Raw genomic sequence first — 13,233 nt, forward strand, 5'->3', positions numbered from 1 at the left:
ACTGCGGTGAACTTACCTCCGCCAACGGGTCAATTCACCACTTTAGATTCATAAAAACCCACGTCAAAAGTGTTTTGGTTGGAAGTGGAAATGGGTATTAGATTCTAAATGATTTATTATCTTATTTTATTTGATTCCTCACCTGAATTAGAATTAAAGTAAACCATTTTTATTATCGATGTTTGATTCATCATATAGATATCAGAAATATAATTAAATTAAAATATCAATTTTATCTTTATAATATGTTAGTTTAAATTCAAATCGAAAATTAAATATTAAAATTTTAAAATGATGTCAAAATTTTAAATATATTTTTAAAAAAAATCTAAGATTTGAAATTGAATGAGTAATTCAAAATATAAAACAAAATTTTGATTTATTCAAATTCAAACTTGAAATTATAATTTAAATTTCAATTTGAATCCATAAATTAAATTTAAATTTTAATAAAATTTGAAGAAAACTTTAGATTTTAAATTAAATTTAAATTTAAATTTTAAATTATAAATTAGATTCGAAATGCTTGATTGAATTTTTTAATTTAAGTTCAAATTAAAATTAAAATTTATAAATATAATTTTTAAACTTACATTTATATTTTAATTATAAAATAAGTTTAAAAAAGTTAAATTTAATTCGAACAAATACATTCCTCCCAGATTCAATTTTCAATCCGGCCTCTTAGGTGAGATTGAAAAAAGAGATAATTAGGGGAATTCTCATTGACCCGGAAATCGAAATCGAAATAGGTATCCCACATACCAAATACGGACAAACGAATTTATCCATTTCGATTTCAATTATAGGGTAAAAAAGGAGCGAACAAAACACAAGATACTTTTACTCTATATATATATAGAGAGAGAGAGAAAGAGAGAGTTGAGCTAGAATACTCTCAAAATCACCAAGTGGATGGTGCTTTTGAGTTTTTAACCATTGGATGGAGAGATGTAGAGTCGAAATGATGGTGGTAGGTGGTAGTAGGTGGAATAGTATTTGATCCAAAAGGTATTAGTAAAAAAGGAGTAGATCCAAGGGCTAGAAACTTAAAAGCACACTATCGGTAGCAAACGGGCTCTATTGCTATTCATTTATTTTCGATGATGGAGCTTTCAAATCGACGATTAACGTCGTTGAAAATGATTTATACTACTTGAAATATTTAGAAACCAAATTTCATACTTTTTCGATATTGTTCTTTTGTCCATAAAGTGGACGTAAAAATGAACGGCCAAAAATGAATATCCTCTAAAAAGTGATAATATGAATTTTGTAATCAAGATCGAGAGTATAGATCTTATTCTAAATAGTTTAAAATATTTTGACTTTTAGTCTTTTCCAATATACCCCTCTACGATCACCAATATTTCTTATTTGCCCTTAAGTTAAGGGCAAAATTGGTATTTTATTTTTTTTTTAACTATGGTAGATGTTTAACTTAAGTTAACTTAACAGGAGATAAATGCGAGGATACTATTTTGCAATAACGGTAGAATATATGAGGGGTATTTTAGAAAAAAAAAAAAGTAGGAGTAAATCGGATATTTTCAAATGTATGAAGAGTATATAGGTAATTATTTCCAAAAAAAAAAAAAAATTGTAATCCGGGTGGTAATCTCACCCGGCGGTAATCGTGTTCGTACGGAGCTCGGGGGCCACGTCGACCTCCTTTTCACTTTCCACCCCGTGCCCAGCGATTTCTTATCTACACCGAGAACCGCGTTGGCGGTGCAGTTACCGGGGAGACAGTGGGACTCGGGGATCTTTTTTGGGTTTGTGGCTATGTCGCTTTCGATGTGGGCTCGGGCCGAGCTCACTTTTTTGCCCGAACGGGTTTTAAGTTCGGGCTATGATTAATGGCACGTGACAAGGGGGGCGTGCTACGCACGTTATTTTTATTGTGGCATTTAAGCTAGCAATTAGAGAAATAATTGTAGCTATCCAAAATGTAGATAGCCAACAAACTTGATTAAGCACGAGCACCTTTCTCCTCGTCAATAAATAAGATTAAAAGACATCTAACTAAATCTTTCGAATCAAACCAACCATCATGCTAGCTTTCCTAATCTCGAATAAAAAAGAATTTTACCTGATGATAGGAATCGTTAAACAAAAAAATCGAACACTAATTGTTTGCGTATTATTTGTTCTTGTAATAGAATTGGTATTCCGCCTTTGGCTTCCACCAAAATACCATTTTTAATGTCTAAAATTCTAGTGATGAGTCAACTTTAAAACATTTATTAAGGTAGTCCTTTAAGAAAAGAGCAAAACAAAAGGAGCTGCTTCTCCAAAGAGCAGAAACCACAAATTCAACAACAGAAAACTTCAAATGCCTACCACACACACACACATGTAAAATTTTGATTCGCATTTAACAAGATAGTCCGATCACAGAAACTTACCGACAAAGATAACCGATCTTGCACGGTAAACAAACCAAATACTAGTAAAACAACAAAGTCTCTAGTGCTCAAATTAAAAATGCAATTTCAATCTCAGGGCAAAAACTCTGGAGGAGAAAAAGCCTGTTCGACCGTCTCATCTGTAAATTTCTAGAAAGCAAGCTCGTGCGGCTTCATGCCGGATCGAAGAGAGAACCTAGCCGATAAATACGCTTTCAAATCGGGGACGGATTCGATAGCCTTAATCAACTGGGAATCAACCACCTTTTGATCATCTTTCTTCTCCTGTGGCAATGACTTGGTCTCCTACATTTAATGAAATACACATATGAAACAACTGAATTTTACAACGAAGACAAAAATGCGCAGACACTGCCTCAAAATACTGCACTTTGAAACGGGTAGAAGTTTTGACTAGAATACTTGACCTTCCATTATAGTCCAGATACCCATTTCAAAATGTGCTGTACTTTAGGTGGCATCAATGCATTTCACCGGTTTATTAGCATTCTGCAGACAACAAACCTCCTTCTCCGTCTCGAAAAATTCACCCTCGGTCTTCTTTGTTTTCGTCTTCTTTTCCTTGGCGAAATATTTGTCATCAAACTTTTCAACATTAACGCCAGAAATATCAACCTTGGTCGATGTTCCAATCACATAAGCTTGATTGACACGGCGAAGTGGGACTCCATTGACCTTGAAGGGCCCTGTGAGACCACGAACATCGTAAGAAAGAAAACATAAGTGGAAAGTATACCCAAGCAGAAATTGAAGATGACTTTCAGCGCACAAAATACACTACAGATTTTTCTACTGCGATCCACTACAAAGCCATCATTTGTGTTAATTTGGCCAAACATCCCACAGAAAAATTAATCACCCAGCCGAACAGACGAAAGGGCAAGCAGATCATCTCAACTTAAAACATGGCTTCCGTGTGATGACCTGGCTATTGGATGTCCGGCCAAATTAACAAAAATAGGGGTTATGTGGTGGATTGAAATCCAATCATGGTTCCTGGGAGGATTTTCCACATTTTAAGTTAAAGTAGCACATTGCGGTTTAAGCAAAGTTAAGGTAATTTTGGAGCTATTTTCTCATTGGGAAAAGAAGTACTAAACTACAAGGGAAAATAGAATCTATTTATCACCTATTAAATTTTGAAGATCCAACAGGAAAGGAATCTAAAGCCATATAACCATGAAGGCAAAAAAGATACAGCCGTGAAGATGAAAAAATAGAAAAACTGCACCTAAATATGATAAATCTCAAGTTATTTATCAAGACATTTGCTTAAATAAAAAAACTTCAAAAAGTGCCATTATTGCCAGCATAAAGCAACAGACTTTAAAAACAATTAGATCAGCATGCAAGAAACAACTCAATGACTTCTAACAATATTAAATATTAAATATCTACACTCTAATCAATAAAAAATAATGTTCTCCATAATCAAGAGGCAATAAAAACAGCCATATATTAGTATGACTTCCAAAAATGAAACAATAACAAATTATCAACAACACAAAAAACCAACTCTTTTCAATCAGATGGTTAAACAACAATAGAAGGAAAAACATTTTCCAGAAAATTCAAAAAGAATGAAATTTAATCAACAACCAAGTGCAATTATTAAAATAGAATAGCGATAAGAAGATACGCTTGAAATAACAACTCCTCTTATATACGCGCGGCACAATTAAACATAGCATTAGGCAATGCGAGATGCTTGCATCATAACACTTCCACAGCAAACTTAAGGTGATGATAAAGGCACAGCTAAAAAGCCACTACGAACTATACATCACTTATATCATCGCAAAAAGGATGCAAAAGTATCATACCCCTACTTAGATCAGAGAGCCACTAATTACCAAAGTGAAAATTATCAAGTTATGCTAATTGCAGCTCATCCAAATCTAATATTTACCACTAAAAACGCAAACTAAACATAAGAAAATGACACAAAAGATTAAAGAACGAGATTTTTCCGCTATACAAGCAATTTTAATCTTAATCAAATCAATAAGGCTAACTGGATTATCTTACCGGTGACTAGAAGCAATCCTGATGGGAGCTGCTTGAGGAAGACGACTCTCTTCCCCATGAACCTCCCAGCAAGCAGGATCAACACCGTCCCAGGAGTAATACTCGCCCTGAATCCCACAAATCCAAACCAATAAACCATCGATCCGAAGTCCAAAAACGCTACACAAAACGTCGCATACAAAGTAATTGGAGTTAGGGGTTTACGAACCTAAGCTTGGTGGGCTTGGGCTTGCGGCGGTTGGCGAGGGGCTTCTTAACGTCGTCGGCGGGGTAGAACTTGGCGGGCTTCTCCGACGCCGCCGCGGCCGCCGCCTCCTTGGGCTCGTGGCGGGGGAAGACGCCACCGTGCTTGGCCTTGATGGCCCAGATCCCGCGCTTGTGGTACATCTTCGACCGCGAGAACTTGCCGATCCCGCGAGCCAGCGAGGGGTTGCGGCTCCCAACCCTAGCCTTCTTCGGCGCCATTGCTGCTCTTTTCTCTGTGCGCGCGCGTGTGCGTGTGGGGGAATTGGAAACCCTAGTAATGGCGAGGAGTCGAGGAGGAGGAGGAGAGAGCGGGCGCAGGGAAAACCCTAGCAGAGAGCTAGGTTTATAAGGGGGAGGAAAGGTGCGGATGAGATTTGTTAAGAGCCTTTCGTGCTTCGGATCGCCTGGAGATTCGTGCCGTTCGGATGGCGGGACCTGATGGGTCGGGTTTGAGTCCATTAGGCCTATACAAGAATACCTACAGGCCATAGTAAGCCCATTTTACTTGGGCTATAAGGCCCCTCAAGGTGCTGACTCTGCTACGCGATGTTGTGTTATTTGATAAAATATTATTTAATAATAAAAATGCTACGAAGAGAAGCACTATAGATTTTCCAACAGCTTGCGCCGCAAAATTAGAAACTTCAAATTTAATTGCCAAATACTGGTAGTACAAGTAAATGCGTATACTCAGCTGAATGCGTGCCATGTATATATATATATATATACTCAGCTTGATGTGTGCCAGTTTAGTCTGGGTTCTGAAACAACTGTTCTACTCTAAAACGTGGTTTGAAGCCGCTTATCTGACAAGCTTCCAGACCCTTGGAAGCATCGGCTTCAAACCTCAATTTTCTTCTGATTCCACAATTTCAAATCCGACCCCTATTTGTGAATTGTGACCCGACCCGGTGGGGGCGGATCGGCTCGAGACAATTTACGGCCAATTACTATTACGGCCCAATCAGGGCTGGACCCAAGTTTGCCTGGAACGAGCCTGGCCTAATTGTCGAAGCCCAGAGAAATCCGAGCCCACGCTCCAGCGTGGCCTTAATTATCCTTTCCAAAAACGGGATTTGAATTAATGATACGTAATGAAATTAGTGCATTGATTGCGATCTATCTAATTTGATATTTATCTTTACATCTTTGTAGAACAAAAGAAGTTTCTCTATTTCCATATCCACAATAATGTACAATAATACTATTTCGTATGAATGAGATGAAAAGGTGACAAATTTCTTGTTCACCAATTTCTCTCTCATGCATGCATGCATGCAAAGCTTAAGTAGAAAAAAAGTGCACAAACATTAATGCTCCCCCCATACAACAAATTAATCTCATCCTTCCTTTCTATTCCCCTTATCTAATGACTAAGAATCTGCTGTAATAGGAGATAACCATATCTCCATCGCGGCAATCTGGCTTCCTCTCTATTTTTTCCCCCCTTTCCTCACGAATTCTATCCAACAATCCACGCATGTCAGAATCGTACGGAAATATTTCTCGTATATTAATCCTGCCTCGGTCTCGAAAGCCACAGGGAGCTGAGCGCGCGGAGGCGGTGGAAGTACTCGGCGATGGCTAACAAGCATCGAGCCATTTGACGCGTCGTCAGTAAGTGGTGCAGCCGGTGCAGAGTCTGGTGCCTGAGATTTTCGGCCTGCATGCAATGCATTTAGGTTCTTAGAATGGATTTGTCACACTCTATAGTTACAATGTTATTAACAAAACATGTGGCTGATCAGCACAGGAAACATTTGATCTCTACTTGTACATTTCATTGAGTGGTTGTGTGGCCTTGTGGTTGTTATCAAGAGTTGGTGAACCCTCTCTAGTGGTCAACTGCCTATAATATACATGAGTAAACCTAAGGTGATACATGATATATATGTTTAATATCTAGTGTTATTGAACAGAAATTAATAGATAATATATATCAAGTATGCTCTTTGATCAGTGTTGTTTTCATGGTGTTTAGTTGGATATATAGAAACAATATATATAGAACTAGAAGAGAAAAAACAATTTAGGAAAAAGAAAAAAGTAGAGTAATATCAGTGGTCCTTACTTGTCGAACGAATCCTTCGAGCGTCGCAAGCTTGTTCATGGCAATGGCCATCTGGCCCATGTAGTTGGCCATGTTCGACGGGCAGCTGATCAATGCATCGGAAGCGATGGTGTCCGAAAGCGATTGTTGAAGAGCTTCGAGACCTTGGCTGAGTGCTTCCTCTGTCTCCTGCGTCGACTGCTGGAGCCCACATACTCCTAGTATCTGTTGCTCCGTTAATGGATCGATGCGGCTTGCCAACATCTGAATTTAAACAATATCACAACTTTGCTTTAACCATTCATTAAAAAGAGTGAAAAGCAGGTTATGCATATAATTTCCTAAGATTTTGCTCACTTGAATGGGGAAGTGCTATTTTCAGAATGTTAATTAGAACCACATTAATTAATATGCCATGATCTTCTCTTTTTGGAGAATGTGGACACCACGATCTAAATATAAATAAATATGTGCGCATTTTATTGATTAAACCACTTATTAGGAAGTGCAGTGACTAAGTTACACTGACACATACAGTAGTACTCTAAGACCTAGTTCATTAGAAACTTTGATTTGAATATATTGCTATTTTCGGAAAGAGAACCGCATGAAGATGCCATGATCTTCAAACCCAATCTTTTATATTCAAAGAGATCAAAGTCATGGGGAAAGAGTGTTTTCTATATATGTCTATGTACTTATTTGTCAAAGGCAAAAGAAAATGAGTAGAGAAGGAGAATGCATGTAAGGGACCATGCTTGCACGGCTCAATAAATATTAATAAAATGGGGCCTTCACTTTAATGTGGCTTGGTTCCATGTCCATTCCATGCATAAACCAACATTGCTTTATAAAATAAGGGAATGTGAGGCCCACATTTGTAGCCGTTAGTGGAAAGAGAAAAGCTTGTACTTCTCATCAGCCAATGCCCATGCCCACACTACCTATTCCTTTTTGTACCCATCCATATGTATGCTTTATTGCATGAGGTTCATGATGTCAATGTCTTCTAGAGACCAACCTTAATTAAATGAATGAGGAATTAATTAATTCTTCGCCAGGTTAGTTAATTAGTTCATCTTCTTCCCAGTAAGCTTACTAAGAGCTAGGCACCATTTCGTGCTACACCCTAGCTAGCTCCTAGTGTATGAGAAAGAAAGACTAGATGTTTATTGTCTAAGTATATAAGTCGATCGCACCGGGGTTGTTATTAATTACTGTTCTTAGAAGATCAATTTTTCATGGTTTTTTAGTCAATTAATTAGCACTTTTGTTTAGCTAATTTAACCTTTGGAAGTGTGAGAAAGTTGATTCATCTTAAGGAAATAGTGCTTATGATATTTCCCATGAACACTCTTGCCTTTATATATGTGCTCGAGACTTAAGTCCGATATAGATGGATGTGAAATGAAATAGAGACTCTTTTGTAAGTAGATCCGTTAGGCCGTTCAATCTCAAGGATCTCTATCTTTGATACCATGTGAAATAACTGAGTAGTACAGGCGATAAATTAACAGTAGGGTTGGGCCATGGAAGAGGAACCTTGATGAGCTCGGAGGGGCGGAAGTCGCCCATCCACATGAAGCAGCGCTCCGCGGGGGTCTTCCACGCGCCGGAGATGAGATGGAAGACGTCGGACTTGACGACTATGCTTTTGAGGTCGATCATCTCGTCATAGTGCATTATCGAGTTCTCCACGAACAACCGGAGCTCATTCTCCGGCAACTGCTCTTGCACCGCTGCTCTCAGCTCGCACATCAACCGATCGTGCTCTTCTTGCCACCGAGCATACTCCATGTTGAACATCGCAGCTTCTAAAGTTGGCCAACAATTCATCAAGATACAAATGAATTTCAAAACTTATAAGAAAGGAAAAGGAAATTAAAGAATTAAAGTTGCTGTTGGCATTCAAATCACAAGGATAAGTAGTTTAGGCAATGCCTGAGCTTAGCCCGCCGAGGCTGACCGAAAGGCCTTGATCGCCGATAAGAGGTCCACCGCTGCCGGATAGCAAACCCTAGATAACAAAGATATATATACGGCAACTTTTATCAATAGTAGTAGTGTGATTAAAGAAATACATAGATGCACGCATGGTTTATTGGTGCAAAATGACATGAACAGTGACTTAGTGTATATATATTTGTATATATAAGCTAAATATATATATATAGAGTGAGGCTACTATGCTATCGAAAGAACCTGAGCTCTTGCTCTCTGCAGCTCATGTTCTAGCTGACTTAGCTTTGTCCTGCTAGCCTCGAGTTGCTGAACATAAGCCTGATAATGGAGGAAATTTTTATGTAAGAAATTGAAAGTAAAAAAGAAAATGCAAACAGACATTAAAGAAGATCACATCATCACAGTAATTGTTATTGTGGTTAAACCCAACTTGTTTAAGAGTTACTGATCAGAAAACAAAAGAGAGATAAGAAAATGGGTGGATATGTTGTGCTTGTTTAGTTGATTAATTAAATAGGTGACCTTCTTTCGGAGCCTGCTTTTCCTAGCTGCTTCCCTATTCTGAGCAAGCCTCCTTAACACCTAACCACAAGTATAGAATACAAGTCAAGAACACTATTTTAGTTGAAAAATTGAAGCTGAGGCTACCTAGGTAACTTCTACAAGAAGAGAACAACAATGAGAAAAAGCTCTATTAATTTGGTTCCTTTCTATATTTGAACCAAACTCACCTTGGGATCTGGTGTCTTGGGTCCACGTTCTGAAACTGATGTGCCCTTTGTGCTGGACTCCTTCTGTCAACCACCAAAAGAAAAAAGGTTACTAAACTTGTATAAATTAATAAGAACTAGCTAGGAACTACCATATAAAGGTTAATTTCATCTTTACTAATATCATTGAGAGAGAGAGAGAGAGAGAGATTTAGTTGTTATATATATATATATATAGTTTTACCTTCACTGGTGCCTTAGCATCCTTCCTAGTCTCAGGCAAAGTTGCTGGGTGGTCATTTCTTGGGGTGGCTGTAGGCTCCATGCTTTGCTCTGATGACCTCTTGGACCCACTGCTTGTTGGAGAGAGTAAACTAACCCCACCCTACATATACAAACAAACAAGTTGCATGCAACTCTGTGTTAATTAATTAATTAAGTAGCAGTCACATGTAAAATTGATCAATTATTCTGATGATTGAATTAAACCATACATTCGGTGATGGGTCTTCATGCATGGGCTGAGATGGGAAGATGTTCAAAGTCTCTGCATACATAATGAAGCCCTGCAATTAACATCGAATAGCCTGAAGGTGCAGATCAAAGCATACATCACAGTGTATATAGAAGACTATAATATATAAATATTGGAGAGAGAACAACCCCTTCGAAGGGAACTATTATATTAATTAGAAGCACCACCTACCTGTTGTTTAATTACACAGAGAGTACTAGCTAGAGAGAGAAAGAGAGGGAAATATATATGATTGTTCAGATTTATATATAGAGAGAGGGAAAACAAGAATAAAATGAAAGATGGGTCAAATAAGAAGAAAAAGGAAGTAATGCAATGTCAGAAAACCATTGGTACACTTTGCAGCACTGGAAATAAGCATAGGGAAAAAAAATCATGAGTAGTTTGTTACATGTCACAGTCTACAAAACCAAAAAGAAAATATAAAACTAAAATATAGATTTAAATATAAACTATATATATATATATATATATATATATATGAGAGAAAATTTTTTTTTCCTAATTTTCAGAATTATAGGATTAGTTTTCAGCCCACTGCCAAAATCTGGTCAAATACAGTACGGGAAAGTATCTGTTGGACATGATCTTCTCATGACCAAAAAAGGGCTTTAATGTTCCTAGCCAAAATTTTCTCAAAAAAAAAAAAAAATCTAGCCAAATAATTAGAATCTACTAGCTACGTATATGCCTGTATATATATATTATATATATATATATTATATATATATATATATATATATTCCTCTTACTGTACTTAATTAATTATACGTACATATATATATAGACATTGTGACACGATAACCTTTTAGAAACATGGGAGTTAATCAGGTATATGTAGAGAGTATGGAGTCTACATGGGAAAAGAGAGACTCAGGGAGCCACAAAAAAAATTTAAGAACAGTATATATATATAGTTGAATATTGGAAAAAGAAAAGAAAAAAACAAAATAAAATACTCACGTCGTTGTTGATGATAATTAGAGGAGTGATCCTGCCCTTCTATAAACATGAAAAGAGCTTGATCCAACTCTCCCATGTCATAAGCTCCAGGTTCCCTACTCCTGCCATTTATTATATGCATCATTAACAAACTAATTAAACATGGAAACAATATAATATAATTTTCCATACTTCTAAAACAACCATCATATATAGCTCTATATTATTCTTGCGCCAGTTATTAAATATTATCATAATTATTTTCCTTCTCTTGAAAAGTATCATGAAGAAAACAATTTCTAAGACATTGATTTTTCTCAACTAATTCAAAACTCACGAAACATGAATCACCATATATATATGTGTGTGTGTGTGTGTGTTAATTTATCTCCTTTTTTTTTGTCGAATTTCTAATTATGACCATTAATTCTATGTAACACTGGAATTTGATTGGCGACAAAAGCAGAAAACAAAGAAAAAGAAGAGTAATAATCTATACATAACAAATTAAAAAGAAAGACTAACTAATCAATTAAGGACATGTATGGGTGCTCCAAAGTTGCACCACTAGTAGAAGTAGCCATATATAAATAAGTAATAACCCTAGCTTGGAGTAGTAATTACTAGATTATATTATTACATGATGTTTCCATGCATGGAGGAAGAAGCGGAGGAGGATGAAGCGTCGTTCATGGACCCAAAGAAGATCTGCTGCTGCTGCTGCTGCTGCTGCTGCTGCTGCTGCTGCTGCTCTTGCTGCTTACCAACATAGCTGTTCATATTCCCCCTATTCTCCATGGATGAGTTCGCTACTACTTATTCCTCTCCCTTATTCCCTATAACTTAATTATCCAGGAGACCCAGCCCATCATTAATGGTGAAAGCAACTTCTGTTGTTTCGCACATGCTAATTAAGATACACACACATACACACATATCTCTCCACCATGCACCAACATGCAGCTTCACTCTCCTCCTAATTATCTTTGGTTACTTCTTATATATAAATATCCTCTCCTCCTCCTCCTTTGTAACTTATAACATAGAGATCTCCACACAGAGAGAGAGAGGGAGATGGGCATGTGGGAGTGGGAAAGGATAAGCAATGAAGAATTTAAGAAAAGGGGTGGGGGGTGGAGACAAGAGGCGCCGAAGACAAAAAAATAAAAATTAAAAAAATTAAAAGCTAGGTTCTAAATTATTATTATTATTATTTTTATGAACATGAAGAGGAGAAGAGGAGAAGAGGAGAAGAGGAGGGGAGGAAAATATTAAATGGAGAAGGAGGTTTATCCTAATTATATATTTTGGGAGATTGAGGGGTTGGGTTGTTTGCCTTTGTAGACTATGTGACCACATTGCCCTCTATTGCTTTGCTTATTTCCAAAGAAAAATTTGAACCTAGCTCTATTCAAGCTTTTTACTAATTTATTATACTTTTTTTTTTCCCTATAGTTAAATATTTAATATCTTAAATTTTTTAAAATATTTTTTATACGTAATTTACTGTCTACTCCTACACCATTTTCACACAACAATTTTATTTTAAAAAATTTTAAAAAACTATATATGATTGCAAATGAGTATTTAATTTTCTATTATCTTTTAAACTTTTGCTATATATATACACGCACATATATTTAGCTGGTTCTCGTTATTTTATCTATACATCATATATTCGTCATAAAAAATATATATAAGATGAGATTGAGAAGCAATAAATGCACAACGTACGAATTTATGAATTCATCAAGTTTTACTCACAATTTTTCTCTAAATAGTTGGTGATAATACGAAATTCATTTAACAAAAATTGAATTTTAAGTGTGAAACCTAGAACCCCAGCATTACGTATAAAGCTCCCTTTCTAGTAAATTTATTACTAGAACGTGCTTTAAATTGTCTAAAATATTGCCTACAAATTATTACTTAATGAACGGACAATTTGATATAATTTTATTAATTTACTTGCGCTATTAATTATTAGTTAAAAATGTATAAAACTTATCCCACCTATATATTACTCTTTGGATTGACTACCTAATCTTTAAAAATTTTAATTTTACTATCAGACCTTTTGGTTTTTCTGATTTGAACCAATTAGTTACTTTTTAACTTAAAAATTTAAATACATTATTTATATTTATAATTTTAATAAATATATTTTATACAATTTACGTAACTATAGATTAATTAAAATAAACAACTAACTTAAATTTTATATTAAAAAAATTAAAAATTATTAAAATTAAATAAATTGAAAGATTAATTGCTAAAATTAAAGTCGTGAAAAATTATCTAGTAGGATCTATAATCAAAATTATATACTAA

General features: G+C 36.0%; 2 protein-coding genes across 6 annotated transcripts; both read right to left on the minus strand.

The window, feature by feature from the left end:
• Positions 2,358–5,038, minus strand: LOC109725419 (60S ribosomal protein L6-like). 2 transcript variants are annotated; one of them, XM_020254606.1, is made up of 4 exons: positions 4,666–5,033; positions 4,458–4,564; positions 2,934–3,115; positions 2,358–2,714 (listed from the first exon to the last, which is right to left on the minus strand). In XM_020254606.1, exons 1-4 carry the CDS (start codon positions 4,920–4,922, stop codon positions 2,559–2,561), a joined length of 702 nt encoding a protein of 233 aa, XP_020110195.1. In that variant the 5' UTR covers positions 4,923–5,033; the 3' UTR covers positions 2,358–2,558. The 2 variants fall into 2 exon arrangements, with proteins under 2 accessions (XP_020110195.1, XP_020110196.1); XM_020254607.1 differs by having other exon boundaries at positions 2,572–2,714; positions 2,837–3,115; positions 4,666–5,038.
• Positions 5,879–12,088, minus strand: LOC109725416 (transcription factor TGA2.2-like). 4 transcript variants are annotated; one of them, XM_020254601.1, is made up of 12 exons: positions 11,655–12,088; positions 11,543–11,624; positions 10,924–11,024; positions 9,920–9,972; positions 9,670–9,810; positions 9,447–9,509; positions 9,238–9,297; positions 8,956–9,033; positions 8,695–8,770; positions 8,296–8,567; positions 6,775–7,017; positions 5,879–6,366 (listed from the first exon to the last, which is right to left on the minus strand). In XM_020254601.1, exons 1-12 carry the CDS (start codon positions 11,698–11,700, stop codon positions 6,217–6,219), a joined length of 1,365 nt encoding a protein of 454 aa, XP_020110190.1. In that variant the 5' UTR covers positions 11,701–12,088; the 3' UTR covers positions 5,879–6,216. The 4 variants fall into 4 exon arrangements, with proteins under 4 accessions (XP_020110190.1, XP_020110189.1, XP_020110191.1 ...); XM_020254600.1 differs by having other exon boundaries at positions 11,543–12,088; XM_020254602.1 differs by lacking the exons at positions 11,543–11,624; positions 11,655–12,088 and having other exon boundaries at positions 9,920–9,991; positions 10,924–11,006.

This window comes from Ananas comosus, linkage group 20, assembly GCF_001540865.1.
Source record: "Ananas comosus cultivar F153 linkage group 20, ASM154086v1, whole genome shotgun sequence".
NCBI lineage: Eukaryota > Viridiplantae > Streptophyta > Magnoliopsida > Poales > Bromeliaceae > Ananas > Ananas comosus.

Bases quoted from the DNA above. Each gene is read 5' to 3' on its own strand.
- LOC109725419 (XM_020254606.1), bottom strand. From the start codon at position 4,922: ATGGCGCCGAAGAAGGCTAGGGTTGGGAGCCGCAACCCCTCGCTGGCT. The intron at 4,565-4,665 runs GTTCGTAAACCC...TGTGGGATTCAG, and splicing joins CCCAAGCCCACCAAGCTTAG to GGCGAGTATTACTCCTGGGA. The intron at 3,116-4,457 runs GTAAGATAATCC...GTGGTCTCACAG, and splicing joins AGGATTGCTTCTAGTCACCG to GGCCCTTCAAGGTCAATGGA.
- LOC109725416 (XM_020254600.1), bottom strand. From the start codon at position 11,700: ATGGAGAATAGGGGGAATATGAACAGCTATGTTGGTAAGCAGCAAGAG. The intron at 11,025-11,542 runs GTAATAATATAA...AATAAATGGCAG, and splicing joins TCCATGCATGGAAACATCAT to GAGTAGGGAACCTGGAGCTT. The intron at 8,568-8,694 runs GCATTGCCTAAA...GGCCAACTTTAG, and splicing joins CCTCGGCGGGCTAAGCTCAG to AAGCTGCGATGTTCAACATG.